We start from the raw sequence: 26,175 nt of genomic DNA, 5'->3' as shown, positions 1-26,175 counted from the left end.
ATACTAACAAAATAAAATAAATAGAATAGATATGTACAAGCAAGATAAATAAATAAATAAATAGAGTAATAAATATGTGCAAGCATGCATACATATATACAGGTGTATATATGGTATGTCAAGAGCCTGCAATGCTCAAAATGTCAAATTATCTAGCCCGTTAAAACATTTCTTCCCTTTTTCCATGATCACTATTTTCCCGTTTACAGCTTGAAAACGAAAGCTATCGATTGCAATGTGCTGGTGTTTTATTGCTAAGTAATGCTGCTAGGGCTGAGCGCGGAGACGCTTGAAATAATGATTTTGTCCGACAGGAAGCACTCCGAACTGTCCGAACTGAATGTGAAAGTCCTGGAAGCCTTGGAACTGTATAACAAGCTGGTGAACGAAGCTCCCGTGTATTCAGTCTATTCAAAGCTCCAGGCTCCGACCCACTACTCTCCTGGAGTCCCAGTGCAGGTGAGCACATCTCTTGGGGAATGCAATTGCAGGAGGGGTGTGTGTCTATGTGTGTGTGTGGCATTTAATTGTGAGTATCCTGTGGGCAGACCTGTCCCATCAACCTTGAAACATTTGGCCTCTCTACAAAGTTCCGTAAAGCTTACTAACTGTGAAATAATTACTACAGCAGAATGGTTATTAACATTTCATGAATACATTGCAGGAAAAACTCTAGAAGAAAAACTATATTTAGAAAGTGAATTCCCTTAAAAGCAGCTCAGATAGCCAAAGCATCAGGAGCGGGGGCGGCCAGAATCGTCTTGACAAATCAGATCGTTTACCCTGCTGCCTCCCCCCCCACCCCCCCCAAGCCATGATGCCTAAGAGAAATAAAAATAATAGCAATAAGAACCGTCACACACGAGAGTGCCTGAATTGAGCGTATCAGCCAGTTTCTGAGGGTGGTTAAACTTCTGTGGAAATGGCACCAGGAGTTCTTCGTACAGTAGATCCCGTAACAATGTGTCGATAAATATGGGCAATACCAGTTGTTATATGCGGGTAACCCGCGCCAATTTGCTTAAACTCAGTTAATGGCCCATCTGCTCAAGTAATTGCGCATCCCAACTCCACAGATGTGATGGGGTCTCTTCAGGGACCTGCAGATTTCACTGGCCAGGCTGATTATCAGTAGTAGTGGTAGGAGTAATGGTATTCACTAAGTGCTTACTGTGTGCGGGACACTGTGGTAATTGAGAAGCAGCACGGCCTAGTCGATAGGGCAGGCACGGGCCTGGGAATCAGAAGGACCTGGGTTCTCATCCCGGCTCCACCACTTGTCTGCTGTGTGACCTTGGGTAAGTCACTTCATTTTTTGGACTTCAGTTCTCTCATCTGTATAGTGAGGATTAAGACTGTGAGCCCTGTGTGGTACAGGGACTGTGTCGAAACAAATTACCTTATATCTACTCCAGCACTTAGAGCAGTGTCAGGCACATAGTAAGTGCTTAACAAATAGAGAGAGAGTGTGTGTGTGTACACATGTACACACATTTCGCAATGTTCCTAAAACAGTCGAAGTTGTTTTCACCTTGCAGTCGCCAACCGCAATGATTTCCACATTTACCTCTTTATCCCTGTCAAAACTTCTCCTCCTGATAGTTCAGTGTGAGCTCCGATCTGCGAAATATGTGTTCATCGGTAAACTTAAAGCAAAAACGCACGAGAGATACTGAGGAGAAAAGGTAGACTGCAGGTACATAATTTAGGTGGGTTTTTACAGGATTGCTAATAGGGGAAAAAAGAGGAATAGTTACCGTGGCAACTGCCACATCAAAGAAGTTAGGCCGAACCAATGTGGCATGCCCCGAACTTTTGGAAGTGATGAAAGACTCATTGTCCTGTGTGGGCGGAAAGGAGTTTGGGGTGCAAAAAGCAGCTGGAGTTTATTCAGGGTTGCAGTTGTTTTAGGAAGATGTTGGCTGCCTCTCTGAAAACGGAACAAAACGGAGCAGCCTGGCTATTGTTGAATCAAGTCGGCTTCCATCTGGGTCCCTGAGGGGTGCCCACCCATCCCAGATTGGTTGCCTGTATGCCAGGGTTTGTTGCACAGGTTTGCATGACCCATGTTTTGCTGAGCGCAGTTTGATTCCCCAGATGTCATCCCTTCATTGTAACCCTGAGTTGCCCATCAGAATGAGAAACAGGAATGCCCAAAAGAACCCTCCCACTTATGTGGCCATATTGTTTGTGTGAAAGTGTTCTCCGTTCGGTACCAGAAGTAGATAGGGTAGGGTTTGAAATAATAACGATAATAATGGTATTTCAGCGCTTACTCTGTGGCAGGCAGTGTACTAAGCGCTGGGGTAGATGCAAGCTAATCAGGTTGGACACAGTCCCTGTCCCACATGGGGCTCACGGGCTTAATTCAACCGTTTTACAGGTGAAGTCGCAGGCACCAGAGAAGTGAAGCGACTTGCCCAAGGTCACACAGCAGATCAGCGGCATGATCTTGATGATGATGGATGAACCAGACCATAGTTTCTGGAACACGGTGATAATCTGCACATTAGCCTAGAAGGGTTTTTTTGGCAAAAGCCGGGCTTGCAATCTGCAGGCTGTTAGGTGCTTTGAAGGCAAGCTGATTGCACTGAAAACTAGTCAGGTGGTTTTAAGAGTTATAATTTAAAGCAGCGCTAATAGAAATGTGATTCAGTATTGAATACGGCAAGAATGGAAGAACTTAAAGCAGGAGAAATAGGGTTATTTGACATTTATTAAGAACTCAGTGTGTATTAAGTGCTGTGCGGAGTCCCTGCCCCCAAAGAGCTTCTAGCTAGAATAAATTAGACAAGCACTTGGAGTGCCAATAAAAGGTTTGTAGCATCGCCAAGGATTCAATCATATTCATTGAGCACTTACTGGGCAGGGTAAGCTCTTGGGAGAGCACAGTGCAACAGAGTAGGTAAACACATTTCCTGTCCACAATGAGCTAAGAAAAGAGCCTGCACTGTGCCCTAGTGGAAAGAGCCCGGCCCAGGGAGTCAGAGGACCTGAGTTCTAATCCCAGCTCTGCCACTTGTCCGCTGTGTGACCTTGGGCAAGTCACTTCACTCCCTGGGCCACATTTTCTGCACCTGTGAAATGGGGGTAAATACCGTGAGCCCACTGAGGGAGAGAGCCTGTCTCTTAGCCAATTATTTTGGATCTAGCACAGTGCTTGGCGCATAGTAAGTGCTTAACAAATACTACAGTGATTATTACTGTTACTGAGCAGCCCAGTTGTCTTCTGCGCTGGTTGCTGAGTCAATGAAGTTGGGGAGGAGAGAGTCAGGCGTAATAATAATAATGGTGCTTGTTAAACGCTTTCTATATGCCTGGCACATAGTAAGCGCTTAGCAAGTACCGCTTAAAAAAAATACCGATTGATTGATAGATCCCAACTTTTCACTGTGAGCACAGGGGCAAGTGAGGGGGAGGACCGCATTTCAAAAGTCCAAAAGACTCCGAAGCCACCGTTTGGGTTTTTTTTTTCCACTCTAGAGAGGAAGCTCTCAGGTCTTGTCAGAGACCTGGAATGATCAATCAATCAGTGGTATTGAGTGCTTACCGTGTGCAGAGCACTGTACTAAGCACTTAGAGAGCAAGATACAACAGGATTAGCAGACACGTTCTCCTCTCTCAACAGGCTTCCATCTCTCTCATCCCCCAGCTCATGTGTGCAGACCCCCACCCCCTGACCCTCAAGGCTGGGAGAGGGGAGGTTATTGAGCGCTTACCATGTGCAGAGCACTGTACTAAGCGCATGGAGAGCACAACACAGCAGGATTAGCAGACATAATTAGCAGGGTGAATAGTTTGAGGAGCGTAGCTCAGGGGGGTCCATCACCTTTGGGGAGCAGAATCAATGGCTAGGGAGAGTGGATGGCGGTTTTCTTGCGTGGGACTCTTGGCTCCTTCTCTTGTGTCCATCGCCGTCTTCCCAAGGATGGTAGGTCGGTAAAGGGTTAGAGGGTTGTGGAGTTAGATGAGAATCGATTCTGGCGGCATGTGGGTTGGACAGAGGTGCTCGTGACCCTCTCTGGGCCACCCTTGTTCAAGAACAAAGGCAACCGGAATGGAGTCGGAAGAAAAAACCTGCTCGCCGCTGACACGGTCAAATCAACCAGTGGTATTTATTGACCACTCACTGCGTGCAGAGCACTGTACAGTTACCTGTGCCACAGATAATGGCTCTGAAGGTTCGGCTGCTAGCCTAGGGGCCAGAAGGAGCCACCAGATGTGTTTCGGCTTGTCCATTTGCCCGAAAAGGGCTAAGCTTGCTGGTTCATTGGCTCCCAAATGCCAGATTTAATCAATCGGTCAACCAGTGGTACTTATTGAGCACTTACTATGTGCAGAGCACGGTACTAAGAGCTTGCGAGAGTATTACAGAATTAAGTGGGCATGTCTACCACCTTGGATTCTAGAATATCTTGGCCAATCACTGTGGCACTCCGACCCGCAGAATGTTCCCTTTCATCCCGAGGGAGGATGTGGGGGGCAGTTCTCCGGTGAAAGTTTTATTTTTGTTCTCAGGCCTATCCCGTCCAGCCACCCGGAGGGAGCTACATGGTTCAGGCCATCCCCCAAGGCTACAGTTTGGGACCCGATCAGATCGGCCCATTGCGGTCCCTCCCTCCCAACATAAATTCTTCCGGAACACCTCAGCCCACTCAGACTCCATACTTAAGGCAAGTGTGATAACTATCCCCGTTCTTTATCATCCGTCTCTCAAGATCAAAACTCCCGGAAACTTCAGAGCGATTGTATTTCCCCAGTCCCCCGTTGTTCATTCAAACCCTGAAAGAACTACGTGACCCCCATTAATCTCTCTTTCCCCCTGTAGGTATTTTGAACGCATGTGAAAAATCCCATTTCCTACATCACACACCCCGGAAAGACAGCTCGTTAGCACGTGTGAAATCATAGCCTGAAAATGATTCGCTTAAAATGTAATTTTGCCAGTACTTGTCATTTCTTGTCAGCTACAGAATAAGTGTTCATTGCAAGTTTGCAGCACCTAAGCCCGAACTCAGTCCGTAGGGAGAGCAGCGCATCTGTTCTCGAATGTGACAGAAACTTAGTGGCTTGGAGGTTTTCAACTCCAGGTACTTTTTCTGTAGTCAGAATCAATCAATCAATCGTATTTATTGAGCGCTTACTGTGTGCAGAGCACTGTACACAGTACAGTGTACACCCCAGCTGGAACCTACCGTAGTGGGAACAGCGGAGAAAGAAAATGTTTGACCCCGTGGACTTAGTCTAGGTGCCTTTCCTGCTCCCCCATTTCCTTATCGTCCCATTTTCCAGATGGGAGAGTGGTACCCTCAGCGCCCATTGAGAAACAGCATGGCCTAGGGGATAGAGCACTGGCCTGGGAATCAGACAGTCATGGGTTCTGATTCCGGCTCCACTACTTGTCAGCTGTGTGACCTTGAGCAAGTCATTTCACTGTGCCTGTTACCTCATATGTAAAATGGGGATGAAGATTGTGAGCCCCATGTGAGGTGGGGATAATAATAATAATAATAATAATAATGGCATTTATTAAGCACTTACTATGTGCAGAGCACTGTTCTAAGTGCTGGGGGGGGGCTCCAAGGTGATCAAGTTGTCCCAAGGTGATCAAGTTGTCCCACGATGGGGCTCACAGTCTTAACCCGCATTTTACAGACGAGGTAACTGAGGCTCAGAGAAGTTAAGTGACTTGCCCAAGGTCACACAGCAGACATGTGGTGGAGCCAGGATTCGAACCCATGACCTCTGACTCCAAAGCCCTTGCTCTTTCCACTGAGCCACGCTGCTTCGGGTTGGACTGTTTCCAACCCGATTACCTTGTAGAGTGTAGAACAGTGCTCGGCACACAGTATGTGCTTAACAAATACCACAATTAAGGGAACAACTATCCGATCGAAGCCGTCACCTCCCTTTGCATGGAACTACTGGGTATGAGAACTGTTGAAATGTCATATTTTTCTTCTGGTTTCCCGTTGCAGCAGCGGACTGGAAGCTGTTTCCAGTTCCACGTACCTGAACCAGAACTCTGGCCTTCAGTCAGCTCCCGGGGCGGCTACTTACCCACAGCAGATGGGCATGTCGGCAGACGTGGCAACCTACCAGAGCACCGCGTCCGGTTTGCCTCAAGTACCCGGCTACCCCCTGGCAGTTCCAGCTCATTCAGTTGTCCAACAACCAGCAACTTGCAGCCAGCAACCTCTTCTCTAAAAACAAACAAGGCACATTCTTGAAAGCATTCACAAGTGTATCGCTCAGCCTTTGTGATTTTTGAATCATCCAGTAGTGGAATGAGAGCAGAACAGCTTTCCCCCTCAATTCAGAAGGACCACGAGTAGACATCTAGAATTTGCCTCAGCCTCTAGACTAGGAAGTAACTCTCCAAAGGGAAATCCATTTCAGATCTGCGGGCCTGTTGTCTGAGAGTTTAGTCCAGCAGACTTTAAAAAAAAAAAAATGGGGGGGCACCCATTAAGAGAATTTTCACAATACTCAGTAGTGTATATCAGCAGTTGATTCTCAAATATTAAAAACGTGGGCGAAGGCTTGTTGAGGAACAGATTTCTTTCCAGAAATGTCTCCGATGAACCCGTGAAACAGACGTGTTGTTCGTTTTGTCTGCCGATTCTTTTCAGTGTTGCCGAAACTCTATCATTAAGTCCGCCGTTATGACTTCTTGGTTAGTGAAAACGCAGTCACGTTTATATCCCTGTCAGTTCTGCTTTAAAGTCGTATTGAGCAATGTGAGTGTAACTGTCTGAAACAGGAGGAAATTGGGAGGAAGGAGATGGTTTTCCCATTCTAACGGGGAGGACCACAGAATACAGACCTGCAAAAGCATTTAGCTTCTCCCCCAAAACCTTCCTGCCAACAGTGAGCTAAATAGCATCCTACTAAACGTGCTTCTGGTCTAGTCAGGGGAAGGATCGCTTCCTTGGAGGAGGAGCGGGGGGGTGTCCGGGAAACGGAAGCATCTCCCTTATGATTTCCTGTCCAGCCATTGCCATTTCTGGCTGAAGATTCAGAGCTGAGACCGTCCCCGTCTGCGGACTGGACTTTCATCCTCCCTAGAGTTCCCTTCGACCCGAAAGGAGGCCTGTAGGTAAACAATAACCAAAAGCTTCTGCACCAGAGACACCAGGCTCATTGTCTTTCTTCTTAGCGTCAGCTCTTTTCATTTAACATGTATGTTAGGCATGGCACGTGTCCTTTGCTAGCGTGTTGACCTTGGAGTGTATGGTGTGGTTATCCACGATTGGAGGCTCAGACATTCCTTTGAGGCGTCTTAAGTGTGTAGAACTGTAGCATGCAGTGGATTAAGAAATGGATTAAGAAATGAGATACCAAGCCAGTTTTCCCGGTAACCTAATTTTTAGGTGACTTTTATCATGTTAATAGCTCATAGAGACTGCAGAAGTTGATTTCGTGAACGTGGGATCGGCTTTCCCATCTGAAAAAATTGCACACTACAGTCCACCTATTTACCGTCAAATAGATATGACTATTACGAACAGGTGGTATTTAGATTGAGGGAGATAATGGACAGCTCTTTAATAGTCAAACTAGTTATTGCATGGCAGATTTCTACATGTGATTTTTACAGATGCAATCTTTCTACCAAAAAAAAAAAAAAATTCTAATGTTTGGTGATTCTGAAAATGTCATCCCAAAATGAAGTTCTCCTGTATTAGTCTCTGAAGGCTTACTGTTTACTAGTTTCAGAAACGATTTAGTCATAAAGTTCTACTGCAAAGCATCGTGTATCCTGAAATAAAATGGTCCAACACAGGTCTGTGTTGAAAACGGGAAAAAAAAATAATAGTATTTGGAAGCCCACAAATTATTTTTTCTTACTCCTGGTTCAAGAACTGGAGGGAAACTGTAATTGTCCCTACTCCGAGTTCTGTATGAAGTTGTTAAATATATAAATAAAATACTCTAAAATGGCACCTTAACTTTTTGTTAATATCCTTCTATTTTTAACACTTTGTTTCAAAAGCTGCTGCTCAGAATAGTTAATTATCTGGAAGAGCTTAAATATTTCGTCCAACTGTATTTACTAATATTTTATTTGAATTTTTATGTAAGTCCTTGTATCGTGATTGGAAAAAAATGAAGTTTATTTGAATTCAGACTTTGGGTCATTGTCAGTGACACCCAATGCATTGATTGGGGTTAGTAAACTAAATTAGCCTAATTCATCTTCAGATAAATTTAGACCTTTATTCTATGAAGTATTTATAAATAGTGTATATAAGCATTTGTCTATGTGGGATTTTATACACAGGCAGATATTTTCTGCTTCCCCGCAAATTACAAATAACTGCTATTTTGTATTGGCAAGACCACTGTCTCTTCTCCAGCCATGCTGTTGCAAGCTTGTGTGATCACTTACGCAGTTTGTAGATAGTGTAAAATATCTGTTTATTAAATTGGTGTATTTAGATAATCGTCTTGGTGTTAATAGAGGGTTATAGCAGGTTTTTTTCCTCTTCGTGATCTTATGCACTGTCATATTTATTTTAAAGCCTGTTCATAATTAAACTTTATGCTGCCAAAGGAATTGTCTAATTTCAGATTTCTACATTAGGTCATTATTGTTTTATATCAGGAGTACGTAGTAAATAACTTCTGCTTTTTCAAATGAACTCTTGTTAAAATAGAAAGAATTCCTGAAACTTGATTATAATAAAATTAATTTTATTATTAATGTATCTAATTTTTTTCCCTGGCATTATAGTTCAGTAAGACTGGGTAGACTAAGTTTCCGGCTACATAGAGAAAACTCGAGTTGATTGGCAGTTTTGAGGTTTTTGGGTTCTTTTTTGTAATTTGAACCAGACCCCCCCAAAAAATCACTTATTCCTTCTGTGATTTCTTTTAGGAGCTGCAATATTTCGAAATAATATGTCATTTTAGTTATTTTAAATACTTAATATTTCACTGACCTTTCCATTTGAGAGGATAAAATTGCGGCATTCCACTTTAAAAAAAAATTGATTTGGAGGTCTTTCAACTTAAAAGGTGTTAGGTTTTTGTTTGTTTTTGCTCCATAAGCGGCCCCCATTCACAGTGCTCTTGACTGCCAAAAGAGTATTTCTCAAAGATATCATAATGGGAAAGCTGAAGTTATTTTTCAAAATAATACATGCAGCACCAATCGAGGTGTCTTCTGTCAGAAAAAAATATTTCCCCCAACTGGCTTCTCTACATCCCTTTCAGGCATTAATGTATTAGAACTCTTACCTTTTCTCTGAAAGATGTAAACTAGATCTGGTTTTTGTTTTGTTTTTTCTTCGTTTAAATCATGGAGATGATTTTCCCCATGAGGAAGAGGGCTATATAAATTTAGTAACCCAAATTTAAATTTTAAAACAATCATTAAAACTTTCATATTCAGATCAGTGACGGTTTGTACTTCCAGAGAACATTCTGGGAACTGTCTGGGTGCCAAACTCCCACTACCTATATTTTCTCAAAGGTGTAATTATTTAGAATCCGGATATAGCACTTGGTCTCGGAAAGAGATTTATTTTACCGTTGTTCTCTGACTAATTGTTCCCCGCAACTCTGAAGGAAGTCTATAGTAGTACAGCCACTTGTCAATTATCTTTACTAGCGGGGGGCAGGGAGAGTGTCAGAAAATACAATCTGCCAACCCCAGAATCTCAAACTGACCTTCTGAATCCTTTTCATTTTAGGTGCCACGGGTCACAGGATGGAATGACATTTTGTCAGTCGGTGTTAATTCCTCTTTACTTTCACTCATCCAACCTCCGGTGAAAACAGGCTAGTTTGTGGAGAAATCCCTCTCTGGAAGGCGGCTCCAAAATGAAGTCAGAGCGGATAATATAAACTGCTGCGTGGTCGTCTCCCGTTTTCTCCGCAGGTATTTTTCCTTTGGCGGAAAGATACGCAGCTGATGATGAAACTGCAGCTTGAGAGGCGCAATCGCTCAAATGCCTTTTATGTGTGAAACTATAGCGATGCACGTTTTGCCCTCCGAACCAACCGCTCGAGAATTGCTGGGGGACCAGTGGTTAAGAAAGCAAAGGGGTGTCTAACCATCAGCCCCACGTGTGCCAGAGTATTTTTGCAGTAGTGGTGATGGTTTGCGCCGAGCCACACGCACTCTCACGCTGTTCTGTGCCAAGTGATACCCATTATGGGACAGTTGGCAAAGGAGGGGTAGAGAAAGTGTGTCATTCAAACTGTCCTAAAAAGAGGGTCCCCTCTACAAAGGTATGAGGGACAGAAACTGACCTTCGAAAACCGGTGCCTCACTTATCCTGTCATCCGACCGTGTTTCCTGTTCACTGGAGCTGGGTCATCATTGAAAATCAATCGATACTATTTGTTTTCTTTATGCGGTCGAGTCCGGGGCTGATAGGGGCAGGTCACCACGTGATTGCTTTGAGAAAACAAATCTTGCCAAATCAATCAATCAGTCGTATTTATTGAGCGCTTACTGTGTGCAGAGCACTGTACTAAGCGCTTGGGAAGTACAAGTTGGCAACATGTAGAGACAGTCCCTACCCAACAGTGGGTTCACAGTCTAAAAGTCAGTGAAAAAAGATCAGCAACATTAAAGTAAAGCGAATATGCAAAATTGAAAATTTTAGACTGTGAGCCCGTTGTTGGGTAGGGACAGTCTCTAGATGTTGCCAACTTGTACTTCCCAAGCGCTTAGTACAGTGCTCTGCACACAGCGCTCAATAAATACGATTGAATGAATGAATGCATGAATGAAAAACTGTGACAAAACTCTGAGGTTTACATGATAGAGTTAATTACGGCAAAAAATACAATACGTTTTTGCGGCTTCTTTTTCAGCACAACTTACGTTGTAAATCACAGCACTTGAAACAGAAAAAATCCTATTGTATACCATAAAATGAATTCTGCAGTTATTCTTTGGAAAAATCCACAAAAATCCCCTACCAAAAAGCCACTTAAATGTTTTTAAAGTAGTTCTATCAATGACTAAACCAGCCCCTGCCCACAGGCTGGAACAGGGTGTGGGGCAGGCTGACTCCCTTGGCCCTAGGTTGTGGCTAGAGTCCCTGTCTCACGGGGGACTCTGCCTTAATCCCCATTTTACAGATGAGGTAACTGAGGCGCAGAGAAGTGAAGCGACTTGCCCAAGGTCACAGAGCAGAAAAGTGGTGGAGCCGGGATTAGAACCGTGGTCCTGATGATTCCCAGGCCTCTGCTGAATCCACTGGGTCACTCTATCAATCAATCAATCGGATTTTTTGAGCGCTTACTGTGTGCAGAGCACTGTACTAAGCGCTTGGGAAGTACAAGTTGGCAACATAGAGACAGTCCCTACCCAACAGTGGGCTCACAGTCTAGAAGGGGGAGACGGAGAACAAAACCAAACATATTAACAAGATAAAATAAATAGAATAGATATGTACACCCTACTTCCCACTCTGTGGAGAACTTGGGCAACTTGGACACGTGTGTCCTGAGGCACCTGCTGACTCGTGGACCAACAGAGTCTGAAACTTGCCCTTTCAGCCACAGCACCTATGGAAAAAGCCCGGGCTTGGGTGTCGGAGGTCGTGGGTTCAAATCCTGGCTCCACCACTTGTCAGCTGGGTGACTTTAGGCAAGTCACTTCACTTCTCTGAGCCTCAGTCACCTCTTCTGAAAAACGGAGATTAAGACTGGAGCCCCACAAAGGACAACCTGATCACCTTGTATCTACCCCAGTGCTTAGAAGAGTGCTGGCACATAGTAAGCGCTTACCAAATTCCATCATTATTATTATTATTAATAATGTATTTCATGGGCCTTGTCTCCCATATGGAATGTATGTTATTCCATCGTCCTTCATCTGTCCATCACCACTCTTCTTCCCTGACCTTGTAGATTGGGAGCCCTTTGAGGGCAGGCACCCTGGGTAATTCTCATCTGGATATTCATTCTCAGCCTGCTAGACAAGGCCTTGCACATGAAAGGTACTTAATAAATATCATTTCTACCCCCACAGCCAGGGCTGTCAAGGCCCCTGGAACCTCGGCTCGGATGTTCACAGACATGTGATGTCATCATTTATCGCACTATCAAAGTCACTGAAAGTTTTACATGTACATGATCACAGGAGCTCTGGCACCTCTTTGGCTAGAAAATTAAGCACTCTCCCACCTCCTCCAACGTGGCTCAGTGGAAAGAGCCCGGGCTTTGGAGTCAGAGGTCATGGGTTCAAATCCCAGCTCCGCCAATTGTCAGCTGTGTGACCTTGGGCAAGTCACTTCACTTCTCTGTGCCTCAGTTACCTCATCTGTGAAATGGGGATTAAGACTGTGAGCCCCCCGTGGGACACTTGATTACCTCGTAACCTCCCCAGTGCTTAAAACAGTGCTTTGCACATAGTAAGCGCTTAATAAATGCTATCATTATTAATTCCCAGCATCGTCAGTAGTCTACCCATTTCCCCCCTCTAGCATTTATGTACTTTTATATACCCCTCCTCAGCACTCTTCCCTGTGTGTCAGTTCAATTGCATGTTCAGTAATGTCTCAACTACTGTGTAACTATCTTTGTGTCTCTCTATGAGAAGCCGCATGGCGTTGTGGATAGAACACAAGCCTAGGAGTCGGAAGATCACGGGTTCTAATGTTGGCTCCGCCATGTGTCTGCCATGGGCAAGTCACTTTACTTCTCTGTGCCTCAGTTCCCTCATCTGTAAAATGGGGAATGAGACTGTGAGCCCCATGTAGGACAGGGACTGTGTCCAATCCAATTTGCTTGTATCCACCCCAGCACTTACTACAGTGCCTGGCTCATAGTAAGTGCTTAACAAATACCAGAATTATTATTATTATGTACTTTTATATACCCCTCCTCTGCACTCTTCCATGTATGTCGGTTCAATTGTGTATTCAATGATCTCTCAACTGCTGTATAACTACCTTTATGTCTATTACTTTATGAGAAGCAGCATGGCATAGTGGTTAGAGCACGGGCCTGAGAGTCAGAAGGTCATGGGTTCTAATCCTGACTCTGCCACGTGTCTGCTCTGTGACCTTGGACAAGTCACTTCTCTGTGCCTCAGTTCCCTCATCTGTGAAATGGAGATTGAGGCTGTGAGCTCCTTGTGGGACAGGGACTGGACTGTGTCCGGCCCCATCTGCTTGTACCGCCATTATTATTATTATTATTATTGTCATCTCTCCAGTTAGAGGCTCATTATGGGCAGGGAACTGCTTTGTACTTTGTAAGGTGTCCTCGGTCCGGCCAGCTGGGGGGCTGAAGTTGAGTGGATTTCCTACACAATATGAAGGGATTTTTCAATCCACGACCCTCACCCACCCCAACTCTCTCTCATCCCCTTCCCCTAATCCTCTGGACATCTCCAGTTCGGTTGCCTTCTTCTCCACCTCCAAACCTCTTCTCTCCATCATCATCATCATCATCAATTGTATTTATTGAGCGCTTACTGTGTGCAGAGCACTGTACTAAGCGCTTGGGAAGTACAAGTTGGCAACATATAGAGACAGTCCCTACCCAACAGTGGGCTCACAGTCTAAAAGGGGGAGACAGAGAACAAAACCAAACATACTAACAAAAAATAAATAGAATAGATATGTACAAGTAAAATAAATAAATAGAGTAACAAATATGTACAAACATATATACATATATACAGGTGCTGTGGGGAAGGGAAGGAGGTAAGATGGGGGGATGGAGAGGGGAACGAGGGGGAGAGGAAGGAAGGGGCCCAGTCTGGGAAGGCCTCCTGGAGTAGGTGAGCTCTCAGTAGGGCTCTCCATCCTTCCCTTCTCCCACCGGCTCCTCATTCATTCATTCAATCATATTTATTAATAATAATAATAATAATGATGGCACTTGTTAAGCGCTTACTACGTGCAAAGCACTGTTCTAAGCGCTTGGGGGGGATACAGGGTGATCAGGTTGTCCCACGTGGGGCTCACACCCTTAATCCCCATTTTACAGATGAGAGAACTGAGGCATAGAGAAGTTAAGTGACTTACCCAAAGTCACACAGCTGACAATTGGTGGAGTCAGGATTTGAACCCATGACCTCTGACTCCAAAGTGCTTACTGTGGGCAGAGCACTGTACTAAGCGCTTGGGAAGTACAAGTCGGCAACAGAGACGGTCCCTACCCAACAACGGACTCACAATCTAGAAGGGGGAGACAGACATCAAAACAAAACGTGGACGGGTGTCGAGTCGTCAGAACAAATAGAATTAAAGCTAAATGCACATCATTAACAGAGTAAATAGATTAGTAAATATGTACAAGGAAAATAGAGTAATAAATCTGTACAAACATACAGGTGCTGTGGGGAGGGGAAGGAGGTAGGATGGGGGAGAGGAAGGAGGGGGCTCAGTCTGGGAAGGCCTCTTGGAGGAGGTGAGCTCTCAGTGGGGCTTTGAAGGGAGGAAGAGAGCTAGCTTGGCGGATGTGTGGAGGGAGGGCATACCAGGCCAGGGGGAGGACGTGGGCAGGGGGTTGACGATGGGAGGTGGCTTTATTCCGGGGTCCCAGCAAACCCTAAAATGGCCAGTGCTGGGCCTTGGTGGTGTTGGCCCTCGATGGCCCATTCATTCATTCATTCAACGGTATTTGTTGAGCGCTTACTGTGTGCAGAGCACTGTACTAAGCGCTTGGGAAGTCCAAGTTGGCAACATATAGAGACCGGTCCCTACCCAACAGCGGGCCCAGCCGGGAAGCCACAGGGCTAAAGGCCTGTGTGACTTTCAGTCCTGCTAGGACATCATGGCTTGGGTGCAAGAGTGCCAGGCCCTCTCCATGCCCCCTCACCCTGGGCGGCAAGCCCACCCGGTGGTCGAGGGCCGGCTGGCTGCCGGCTGCAAAGTGGGGCTGCAGGTGGGTTCCCGTCCCCCTCCCCAGGAGCTGCACAAGACCCCTGAGGTTGAGAAGTGGGCCCTCCCTCCCAGTCCTGGGCACCTCTGCCTCCCCACCCCTCTGCCCTTTTCAGCCATGTGCCCACATTGCACCAGTTTTCCCTCTCCACGTCTGCAAATCCCGGCTCCTGCTTGATTCACGGACTATGCAGTCTTTGTCTTTTTTTAAACCCTGCACAGTATTTTTATCCCTCTCCCCCCATCCCCCTTTGCCTCTTCTGGGAAGCTCAGCTGCAGGGGGTCAGGGAGGGAAGAGGGGGCTAGGAGTCCTGCCCTAATTGCGGATTGCTTTGGGTCAGCAAAGTCCCTTCCCCTTTGGCTCAGTGCCAGCTCGCTCTCTCTTTTTCTCTTTTTTTTCCCTCTGTCTCTGTCTCTCTCTCCCTGGAGTCCAGCGGCTGGGAGGGGGGGAAAGCGCCTGCCCGTGTAGCTTTAAAGGGCTGCAGTCGCCCCAGTGTCCGGTCCTGGCGGCCCCCAGACCCAGCCACGGGGCTGGCCTGGCTGGCGGCAACTCCTCCTCCTCTTCCTCTTCCTCCCGCTCCTCCGGCCCCGGGGTGCAGACAGGCCGCCCGCCCGCCCCGGCCGCCACTCGCCCGGCGGAGGGAGGAGGGCGCAGGTCATGTCCAAGCTGTCCTCCTCTTCCTCGTCCTCCTGCACCAAGAACGGCATTGCAGACGGACCGCACACCCCCACCTCCCAGGTACCGCCCCTCCTCCTCCTCCTCTTCTCCCCACTTGTCTCCTCCTCTCCGTCCTCCCACTCCTCTTTCCCTTCCTTCACCCCTCCTCTCCCTCTTCCCACTCCTCCTCCCCCTCTTCCCACTCCTTCACCCCTCCTGTCCCTGCTCCCACTCGTCCTCTCCCTTTTCCCACTCCTTCACCCCTCCTGTCCCTCCTTCCACTCCTCCTATTCCTCCTCCCACTCTTCCTATCCCTCCTCCCACTCTTCTTTCCCCTCCTTCACCCCTCCTCTCCCTCCTCCCACTCCTCACCCCTCCTGTCCCTCCTCCCACTCCTCTTTCCCCTCCTCCTCCCACTCCTTTTCCCCCTCCTCCCACTCCTTTTCCCCCTCCTCCCACTCCTCTTCCCCCTCCTCCCACTCCTCTTTCCCCTCCTGCCCTCCTCCCACTCCTCTTCCCCCTCCTTTATTCCTCCTCTGCCTCCTTTACTCCTCCTTTCCCTCCTCCCACTCCTCCCTCCTGTCACTCCTCCTCTCCCTCCTCCCACCCCTCCTCTCCCTCCTCCCACTCCTCTTCCCCCTCCTCCCACTCTCCCCCCTCCTTCACCTCTCCTGTTCCTCCTCCCACCCCTCCTCTCCCTCCTCCCACTCCTCTTCCCCCTCCTCCCACTCTCCCCCCTCCTTCACCTCTCCTCTTCCTCCTCCCATTCCTTCTCTCCCTTCTCTCCCTCCTCCCACTCCTCTTCCCCCTCCTTCACCCCTCCTCTCCCCACCCCTCCCCTCCCTCCTCCCAACCTTCCCCTCCCCCCTCCACCTTTCTCCTTCTCCACCTCTTCCTCCCTCCCTCCCTGTCGACCTTCTTCCTTCCCCTTTCTCTCTCTCCTCCTCCCTCTTTCTCCTCCTGTTTCTCCCTCTTTCTCCTCCTCCCTCTTCTTCACCACCCCGATTCTCCTTCTTTTCCTCTGTGCTCCTGGCTCGGAAGTGCCAGGCTGGCAGCTTCCTCCATCCCATGCGGGGGACTCCAGATCCTTTGCCTAAAAGTCCTTGTTGATGGATGTGGTGGGTGATGAGGCGAGCTTCTCCTCGCTCTCCCCTGCCCCCCTCCCACCCTGTCTTTCTCCTCCTGTCATCTCTCTCCCTCTATGTCCCCCTCTCTCTCTTCTCTTTCTTCTCTCTTTCTTTCTCCTCTCTTCCTCTCTCTTCCCTCTCTCCCTCTCCCTCCTTCTCCTCTGGCTTTATTTTAGAGGTTGGAGGGTAGTGGGGGGGAACTTGGCTTCATGTACTTGCCTCTACGCTTAGCTCCCTCTCCCCCAGCCCGCCCTTCACTCTCTTTTCTCTCTCGGCTGGTCGAGTTCAGGTGGCCAGAGGCACCACAAACCGCAGAAGCCGATTGAAACGATCCGATGGCAGTACCACCTCGACCAGTTTCATCCTCAGACAGGTAGGAAGGGGCTGGGGCAGAGGAAAGGGGGCCAAAGGAGTCGGGAGGGAGATCTACACCCTTGACCCTGGGAGCCGGACAAACTTCTCCCACCTGTAGGATGGAGTTGGTCTTCCCTTCCCTGTCCCCCTGCTCTCTCTCTCTCTCCCTTTCACTCTCTCTAACACATTCAACCGTATTTATTGAGCACTTACTGTGTGCAGAGCACTGTACTAAGCGCTTGGGAAGTATAAGTTGGCAACGTATAGACACATACACACACAGTCACACAGAGTCTGGCCAGTTTGGGGCTCTGTCAAAGATCTTTGTCCCCCCTCTCCATGCCTTTCTGCTGGTCTCAGTCTGTCAGGGTCTGGGTGGGCTCTGGCGGTGAAGGCCTCTGGCTGTTAGTAGTTTGTGTGTCAGGATATTCTGAGAACTGTCAGTGCCCAGAACCAAGGAGACCCCAGTTCCCAGGGCTGGGTGGGAAGGGGAGAGGGAGGAGGCCATTTTGGGTCCTTAGAGGGAACTGATTACCACCCCCCCCCAGCCAGTTTTGGGGGATTCCAAGGATTCCCTACGGAGAAGACCCCTATTCACAGTGCCACACGAGGGGAGGACCCCCCAGCTCTCGCCAGGGGACGGGCGGTCCCAAAGAAAAATTCGGACCGGTTTCAGGATGGCTTTTCCCGGCCCAGACCCTGGGGACAAGAGCAGTCTCTGGTTCGGGCAGCGGACAAAGCCTCTCGTCTCTGGGAAACTGGGAAAGGTGTAAGAATTTACCGGGCCAGGTTTCTGCCGGCCTGGCTCGGCTTTCTTCCTGGGTCTTGGCCGAGTTCTAGCTCCGTGTTCCTTGTTAATGATCCACGGGGAATGTCACTCCAGTGTCCTTGACCGTAACAATGGATGCTGAGGTAAGCTTATTGCCCTCCTTGGGGAACCCCCCAACCCCCTAATTCTCCTCTCTAGTTGATGAGACGGTTTGTGCCAGTGGAGAGAGATGGAAAGGTGAGTGGAGAGAGATGGAAAGGTGAGTCACCTTCCCCTCTTGGCAGATTAGATACCCTTAGGAATGAAAGGTTCAGATTTCTGTGGGGAACTCACCAAGGGCATTACCGAGCTTTTAGTCCTTGCTGCTCTGCTATTGATTCCTGGTATGACCTTGATTATCTGATCTGACCTCTTGGCCCGTCATGCATCTTGTGCCAAGTGGACTGGACTTAGTCTGCCTGAGGCTCTTTTTTAAAATTGTGTTAATTTATCGATCACTTATTGAGTTTTAGGAATACGCGGCTATAAGACCCTCAGATCGGACCCAGGTCCTTCCCAAGTGAATTACAGTAGAAGATGTGTGGTGAGGTTTACTTAGGAGATGTGTGATGGGAAGAGTGCCGAGTTTATGGAATCCGAAGGCATGGAGATTGTTTCAGTTGCATTAAACATGGATGTGCATTGTGAGCAAGTAAATCAGGGGAAAGGAAATAAATCCAGAATCCCATTTGCAGCCTGTTGTAAATACTCCCTTCCCGATATCACCGCTGTCATATTTGCTGGTTTAAACAGAGGCAATACTCTTGGGGAAGAATTTGAGCATTTTAAATATTTTGGGGTTTTCTGATGTTCACTTTATAAGTGCCTATTTTTAGTAGTGTTTTATTGAAGTACCCAGTTGGAGACTCTAATTATACAGCAGCAATACTACTTTTCATATCACCATGGAATCTCATGAGCAATCTGGCTCAAACTTTCCTGTTCATTTCCACCACCGCTTCATTTAGGCTCTATTCTCTGAGGCAAGCTACCTGTTTCGGCAAAAATGAAAACGGATACTGTCCACGATCACCTGCTTTTCTACTCCTAAGTTTGTGCCGGCAACACGATTCATTTTACCGTGTTTTATTTCCGCCTTCAGTTTGGTCATTTCTGAGCTAGATTCCACCTGATGTAAATTTTTTAAATCCCTGCTGCTTTGGGAGGGACGCCAGGGGCCATCCTGGTTAAGTGCTGCCCCTCGTCCCCCTCTCCATCCCCCCCATCTTACCTCCTTCCCTTCCCCACAGCACCTGTATATATGTTTGTACATATTTATTACTCTATTTATTTATTTATTTATTTTATTTGTACATATCTATTCTATTTATTTTATTTTGTTAGTATGTCTGGTTTCGTTCTGTCTCCCCCTTTTAGACTGTGAGCCCACTGTTGGGTAGGGACTGTCTCTATATGTTGCCAATTTGTACTTCCCAAGCGCTTAGTACAGTGCTCTGCACATAGTAAGCACTCAATAAATACGATTGATGATGATGATGATGATGGATTTGTTCTTTGGGCTCTCAGAAGCCCCTTTAAGGGGTTGCTTTCGAGAGCCCTGTCAATGAAGAATGAGAGAAAAACTTAACCTCCCCCCACCCCCTTGCCTTGGCATTATTTATACGCTTATGCTTTCTGCACAGTCAAGCTTCCTACCAAGACGTCTTGGGAGGCAGAGTGTTTCATGACATTTAAGATGGGGCGAAAGCCCTTTTGGAGAGGAATTCTACGTGACCTTCAGAAATGAAGTAGAACTGTGAAAACCAAAACAAGAAAAGGCATCCCTCCTGTTCAAGCTTATGTGGGAGCTCATTCTTTGACCGAGTTTGAGGTAGGGCTGCGTCTGCTTCGTGGTGTTTAGCTCAGAGTTGTGTAATTTCTCCAGTGAACCCCACGGGCTCTGTGGGTCACCCCTGGGCGGGAAGGGGAAGGGAAGAGGAGGGAAGGGCTACCAGGAAAACAAGCCCGCTCCCTGGGAGGTGTCCGTGGTAGCCACTGCCCCCGCTTCGATGACTCAAAGAATTGGCTGGGCGATGAGACAATCTATTGTTCCACCAGGAGGACCAGTTTAGCAAACGCTTAAAACTGGGTCTGGTTTTTGTCATTCGTTCAGTCATATTTATTGGTCACTTACTGTGTACAGAGCACTGTACTAAGCGTTTGGGAGAGTACAGTACAACAATAAACGGGCTCATCCCCTTCCCGCAATCCATCAGAGGTACGGGAGGAAGGTGGAAAAAGTGCTCAACTCCCACACAAGGAGCTGCTGGGTACTTTGGTCGGTCAGTCGATCATATTTATTGAGCACTTATTGTGTGCAGAGCACTGTACTAAACTCTTGGGAGAGTGCAGTAGAACAAATGGACACATTCCCTGTTCACAGTGAGTTTACAGTCTGAGACAGAGAGTAATATCAATATATTAATTACAGATATGTACATAAGTGCTGTGGGGCTGGGAGGGGGGAATGAATAAATAGGGGGATGCAGAAGGGAGTGGGAGAAGAGGAAAGGAGGCTTAGTCAGGGAAGGCCTCTTGGAGGAGATGTGCCTTCAATAGGCTTTGAAGGTGGGGAAAGTAATTGTCGGGTGTGAAGAGGAAGGACGTTCCAGAGTAGAGGCAGGATGTCGGGGAGAGGTGGGTGTTGAGACACAGACACACCTTGGGGATTGTGGTGTGTGTGTATCTGTGTTACCATGCATGCTTTACCGTGTCAACAAAGTTCACTCTCTCAACAAGCTTAGTAGCAGAAGGCTTCAATTGTATTTATTGAGCGCTCACTCTTTGCAGAGCATTGTTCTAAACCTCTGGGAGAGTACAGTATAACAGAGTCGGTAGACGTGTTCCCCGCCCACAGCAAGCTTCATGGAAAGAGCATAGGATTGGGAATCTGGAGTCCCAGTTTCTAGTCCCTTCTCTGTCCTTGGTCTGCTGTGTGACCTGGACAAGTCACTTAGCCTCACCGGGCTTCAGTTTCCTCACCATTAAAATGGGAATAAAATGCCTGATCCTCCCTACCTTTTACACTGTGAATCCGGTGTGGGACAGAGTCTGTGTCCAATCTGATTATCTTGCACCACAACAGAGCTTGGCACATTGTAAATGCCTAATAAATGTCGTAATTAATTCTTGTGGGGGTGAACAGGGCCTCAGGATGTGTATGAAAGGTCTGAGTGGTTGAGGTTTGCTTTGTCTCCATGTTGTAACATTGGCTTTGTTCTGGCATTGATTAATCAATCAGATTTATCAAGACCCTACTGTAGTAGTATTTATTGAGCACTCACTTGGTGCTAAATGCCTGGGAAGAGTACAGAATAACCAAATGACACGTTTGTCATAACCTCTAAGGGCTTGCACTGTAATGGGGGAGAAAAACATAATATTATGACTAGAGTGATCAAAATGAATAGAGTGGAAGCATATACACGAGTGTCGAGGATGTGTTGCCGACTTGTACTTCCCAAGCGCTTAGTACAGTGCTCTGCACACAGTAAGCGCTCGATAAATACGACTGATTGATTGAGGATGGGTTTAAAGTTCATGAACTCTAGAGTTGGTTGATGGAATTAGATGGTTCAGAATCCTGAGGGATTAAAAGGGGAAGGCTTGTTGGAGTTGGTGGGAATCTGGGGAAACAGGTCTGCTAACTGTGATATTGTATTCTCCCAAGCGCTTAGTACAGTGTGCTTTAGACAGTAAGCACTCTTAATTTGGCTGATTTCGGAGGGATTTGAATGTAAGGAAATGTATAATCTGTCTGATGCGGGGAAAGAGGGAGTTCGAAGCCAGGAGAGCAGCATAATCCAGGGCACAGAGGTGGGAGAGTAGGGAGGGAGGTTCAGCAAAGTACTGTATATATGTATATATGTTTGTATGTATTTATTACTCTATTTATTTTACTTGTACATATCTATTCTATTTTATTTTGTTAATATGTTTTGTTTTGTTCTCTATCTCCCCCTTCTAGACTGTGAGCCCACTGTTGGGTAGGGACCGTCTCTATATGTTGCCAACTTGTACTTCCCAAGCACTTAGTACAGTGCTCTGCACACAGTAAGCGCTCAATAAATACGATTGATTGATTGATACTGAACTAAGTACATGGGGAGAGAACAGTAGACTTATTAGATGCCATCCTTGCCTTCCAGCAGCTTATAGTCTAGCAAGATCATTAAAGTCTGGGACATGGAAAACGTGGACCAAATCTAAGACCAAAAAAGGTGATTTATAGGGCTGGGAAATTCAGTCTATGAGGAGAGGTCCAGAGCATAAGTTGTTGTAGCCCATTCATCAAGCAATCTATCAGTGGTATTTATTGAGCGCTTACTGCATGCAGAGCTCTGTACTAAACACTTGGGAGAGTAAGATATAACAATATAACAGACACGTTCACTTTCCACAACATGCTCACAGTCCAGAGGGGGAGACAGACATTAGTATAAATAAATAAATTACGGATATGTGGGAAAGTACTGTGAGGCTGGAAGATGGGATGAATAAAGAGAGCAAATCAGGTGACACAAGGGCGAGGGCGAAGAGGAAAAGAGGGCTTAGTCAGGAAAGACCTTGTGGAGGAGATGTGCTTTCAAAAAGGCTTTGAAGGGGGAGAGAGTAATTATCTGTCAGATATGAAGAGGGAGGGCATTCCAGGCCAGAGGCAGGATATGAGAAGCAGCGTGGCTCAATGGAAAGAGCCTGGGCTTCTTGTACTTCCCAAGCACTTACTACAGTGCTCTGCACACAGTAAGCGCTCAATAAATGTGATTGATTGATTGAGTCAGAGGTCATGGTTCAAAACCCGGCTCCGCCACTTGTCAGCTGTGTGACTTTGGGCAAGTCACTTAATCAATCAATCGTATTTATTGAGCGCTTACTGTGTGCAAAGCACTGTACTAAGCGCTTGGGAACTACTTAACTTCTCTGGGCCTCAGTGACCTCATCTGTAAAATGGGGGTTAAGACTGTGAGCCCCACGTGGGACAACCTGATCACCTTGTAACCTCCCCAGCGCTTAGAACAGTGCTTTGCATATAGTAAGCGCTTAATAAATGCCATTATTATTATTATTATTATTATGTGGGCGAGAGATCGGTGGCAAGATAGATGAGACTGAGGTACAGTGAGTAGGTTAGGATTGAGTGCTTTATAGCTGATGAGGAGGAGTTTCTGTTTGATGCGGAGGTGGATGGGAAACCACTGGAGGTTCTGGAGGGGTGGGGAAAAATGGCCTGAACGTTTTTGTAGAAAACCCATCCGGACAGCAGAGAGAAGTATGGACTGGAGTGGGGATGGACGGGAGGCTGGAAGGCCAGCAAAGAGGATGATACAGTCATCAAGGGGGGATAGAAGATGAGCTTGGATTAATGTGGTAGCAGTTTGACTAGAGAGGACAGAGTGGTTTTTAGCAATGTCATTAAGGTTGAACCGGCAGGAGATTGAATTTGTAGTTGTGGCCTACTGGAAAGAGCGTGGGCCTGGGATTCATAGGACCTGAGTTCTAATTCCAGCTCCTCCACTTGTTTGTTGTGACTTTTGGCAAGTCACTAAACTGGCTGAACTCCTTGTCTTCCCTCCCAAACCTTGCCCTCTCCCTGACTTTCCCGTCTCTGTTGACGGCACTACCATCCTTCCCGTCTCACAGGCCCGCAACCTTGGTGTCATCCGCAACTCCGTTCTCTCATTCACCCCTCACATCCAAGCCGTCACCAAAACCCGCCGGTCTCAGCTCCGCAACATTGCCAAGATCCGCCCTTTCCTCTCCATCCATCCCGCTACCCTGCTCGTTCAAGCTCTCACCCTATCCCGTCTGGACTACTGCATCAGCCTTCTCTCTGATCTCCCATCCTCGTGTCTCTCTCCACTTCAATCCATACTTCATGCTGCTGCCCAGATTATCTTTGTCCAGAAACGCTCTGGGCATATCACTCCCCTCCTCAAAAATCTCCAGTGGCTACCAATCAATCTGCGCATCAGGCAGAAACTCCTCCCCCTGGGCTTCAAGGCTGTCCATCCCCTCGCCCCCTCGTACTTCTCACCTCCCTTCTGTCCTTCTCCAGCCCACCCCGCACCCTCTGCTCCTCTACGGCTAATCTCCTCACCGTCCCTCGCTCTCGCCTGTCCCGCCGTCGACCCCCGGCCCACGTCCTCCCCCGGGCCTGGAATGCCCTCCTTCCGCACATCCACCAAGCTAGCTCTCTTCCTCCCTTCAAGGCCCTCCTGAGAGCTCATCTCCTCCAGGTGGCCTTCCCACACTGAGCCCCCACCTTCCTCTCCCTCTTATCCCCCTCTCCATCCCCCCCATCTTACCTCCTTCCCTTCCCCACAGCACCTGTATATATGTATATATGTTTGTACATATTTATTACTCTATTTATTTTACTTGTACATATCTATTCTATTTTATTTTGTTAATATATTTGGTTTTGTTCTCTGTCTCCCCCTTCTAGACTGTGAGCCCACTGTTGGGTAGGGACCTTCTCTATATGTTGCCAACTTGTACTCTGCACACAGTAAGCGCTCAATAAATGATTGATTGATTCATTGATTGATTGATTAACTTTCCTGTGCCTCAGGTACTTCACCTGTAAAATGGGGATTAAGACCCCTATGTGGGACAGGGAGGAACCATCCAACCTCATGATCTTGTATCTAACCCTGTATCCCTTGTATCTTGGGAAGCAGCGTGGCTCAGTGGAAAGAGCCCGGGCTTTGGAGTCGGAGGTCATGGGTTCAAATCCCGGCTCCGCCAATTGTCAGCTCTGTGACTTTGGGCAAGTCACTTCACTACTCTGTGCCTCAGTTACCTCATCTGGAAAATGGGGATTAAGATTGTGAGCCCCACGTGGGACAACCTGATCACCTTGTATTCTCCCCAGCGCTTAGAACAGTGCTTTCCACATAGTAAGTGCTTAACAAATGAAATCATCATCATCATCAGTGGAAAGAGCCTGGGCTTTGGAGTCAGAGGTCACGGGTTCAAATTCCGGCTCCGCCACATTTCTGCTTTGTGACTCTGGGCAAGTCACTTAACTTCTCTGAGCCTCAGTTCCCTCATCTGTAAAATGGGGATTAATACTGTGAGCCCCACGTGGGACAACCTGATCACCCTGTACCCCCCCCCCCCCAGCACTTAGAACAGTGCTTTGCACATAGTAAGCGCTTAACAAATGCCAATATTATTATCATTATGTTAAGCACTTACTATGTACCAGGCACTGTACTAAGCGCTGGGATGTGGATACAAGCACATCATCCTGGATACAGTCTCTGTCCCTTACAGGGCTCACAGTCTCAATCCCCATTTTGCAGATGCGGTAAGCGAGGCCCAGAGAAGTGAAGTGACTTGCCCGAGGTCACACAGCCCCAAGTGGTGGAGGCGGAATTAGAACCCGTGACCTTCTGACTCCTAGGCCTGTGCTGTAGCCGCTATGTCTTCTCCATCTTTTAGACTGTGAGCCCACTGTTGGGTAGGGACTGTCTCTATGTGTTGCCAACTTGTACTTCCCAAGCGTTTAGTACAGTGCTCTGCACACAGTAAGTGCTCAATAAATACGATTGATTGATTGATATCAGAAGCAGAGAGAGCTGACTGAAATCAGAGCAAGAGGTGTTCAGGCTGCGAAGAAGGAAGAGTTTCTGGCAGCGGGAGGATTGAAACCCCAAAATGGGTTAGCGAGGAGGGACGGGGAGCTCGGGCCCCTGGAGATCTTTGGAAATAGAATAATTCTTTTCGGGCCAGAATGGTTTCTCCTGATGGCGGGGGGGCTTCTGAGGGGCTTCTCGTGCCAGGGCTGGGTTTGGGCATTGCTGGGCTCGCGAAATAGTGATTCCTGCACCGTCCCCCTCTTTCGTTCATTCATCCAATCGTATTTATTGAGCGCTTACTGTGTGCGGAGCACTGGACTAAGCGCTTGGGAAGTCCAAGTTGGCAACATCTAGAGACGGTCCCTACCCAGCAGCGGGCTCACAGTCTAGATGGGGGAGACAGACAACGAAACAAAACAGATTAACAAAATAAAATAAATAGAATATGTGCAAGTAAAATAAATAAATAGAGCTCTTGCCTCCCCTGCTGCCCCCGTGAGAGAAAGAGGACCGCTCCCCTCACATTTCATTTCACCATCTCTCTCTCCCTCCCACCCTGCATCAGTGGCCACAGCATTCAAGCACTTACCCTGTGCCAGGCACTGTACTAGGCGCTGGGATGTGGATTCAATCAATCAATCAATCAATATCATCATCAATCGTATTTATTGAGCGCTTACTGTGTGCAGAGCCCTGGACTAAGCGCTTGGGAAGTACAAGTTGGCAACATACAGAGACGGTCCCTACGCAACAGTGGGCTCACAGTCTAAAAGGGACAGTCAGTCGA

At 47.4% G+C, this 26,175-nt stretch overlaps 2 protein-coding genes across 3 annotated transcripts in view; both read left to right on the top strand.

The window, feature by feature from the left end:
* STAM2 (signal transducing adaptor molecule 2) overlaps window positions 1–8,556 on the top strand; it is a 37,618-nt gene extending 29,062 nt beyond the window's left edge. Inside the window, exons 12-14 of the mRNA XM_038751352.1 lie at window positions 315–459; window positions 4,519–4,673; window positions 5,979–8,556. Of these exons, the coding sequence (XP_038607280.1) occupies window positions 315–459; window positions 4,519–4,673; window positions 5,979–6,207 (529 nt within the window). The 3' untranslated portion in view covers window positions 6,208–8,556. The remainder of the gene's footprint in view (window positions 1–314; window positions 460–4,518; window positions 4,674–5,978) is intronic.
* A 6,960-nt stretch (window positions 8,557–15,516) lies between these two features.
* CACNB4 (calcium voltage-gated channel auxiliary subunit beta 4) overlaps window positions 15,517–26,175 on the top strand; it is a 143,969-nt gene continuing 133,310 nt past the window's right edge. Inside the window, exons 1-2 of one of the 2 annotated variants that reach the window (XM_038751657.1) lie at window positions 15,517–15,597; window positions 16,933–17,016. In XM_038751657.1, the coding sequence (XP_038607585.1) occupies window positions 15,517–15,597; window positions 16,933–17,016 (165 nt within the window). Of the gene's footprint in view, window positions 15,598–16,488; window positions 16,635–16,932; window positions 17,017–26,175 lie in introns of those variants that run through there. The other variant, XM_038751658.1, reaches the window with a different exon arrangement.

Source organism: Tachyglossus aculeatus, chromosome 9 (assembly GCF_015852505.1).
Source record: "Tachyglossus aculeatus isolate mTacAcu1 chromosome 9, mTacAcu1.pri, whole genome shotgun sequence".
Classification (NCBI taxonomy): Eukaryota; Metazoa; Chordata; class Mammalia; order Monotremata; family Tachyglossidae; genus Tachyglossus; species Tachyglossus aculeatus.
The sequence above is the reverse complement of the archived record's forward strand: the minus strand, read 5'-3'. Positions and strand labels throughout refer to the sequence as shown.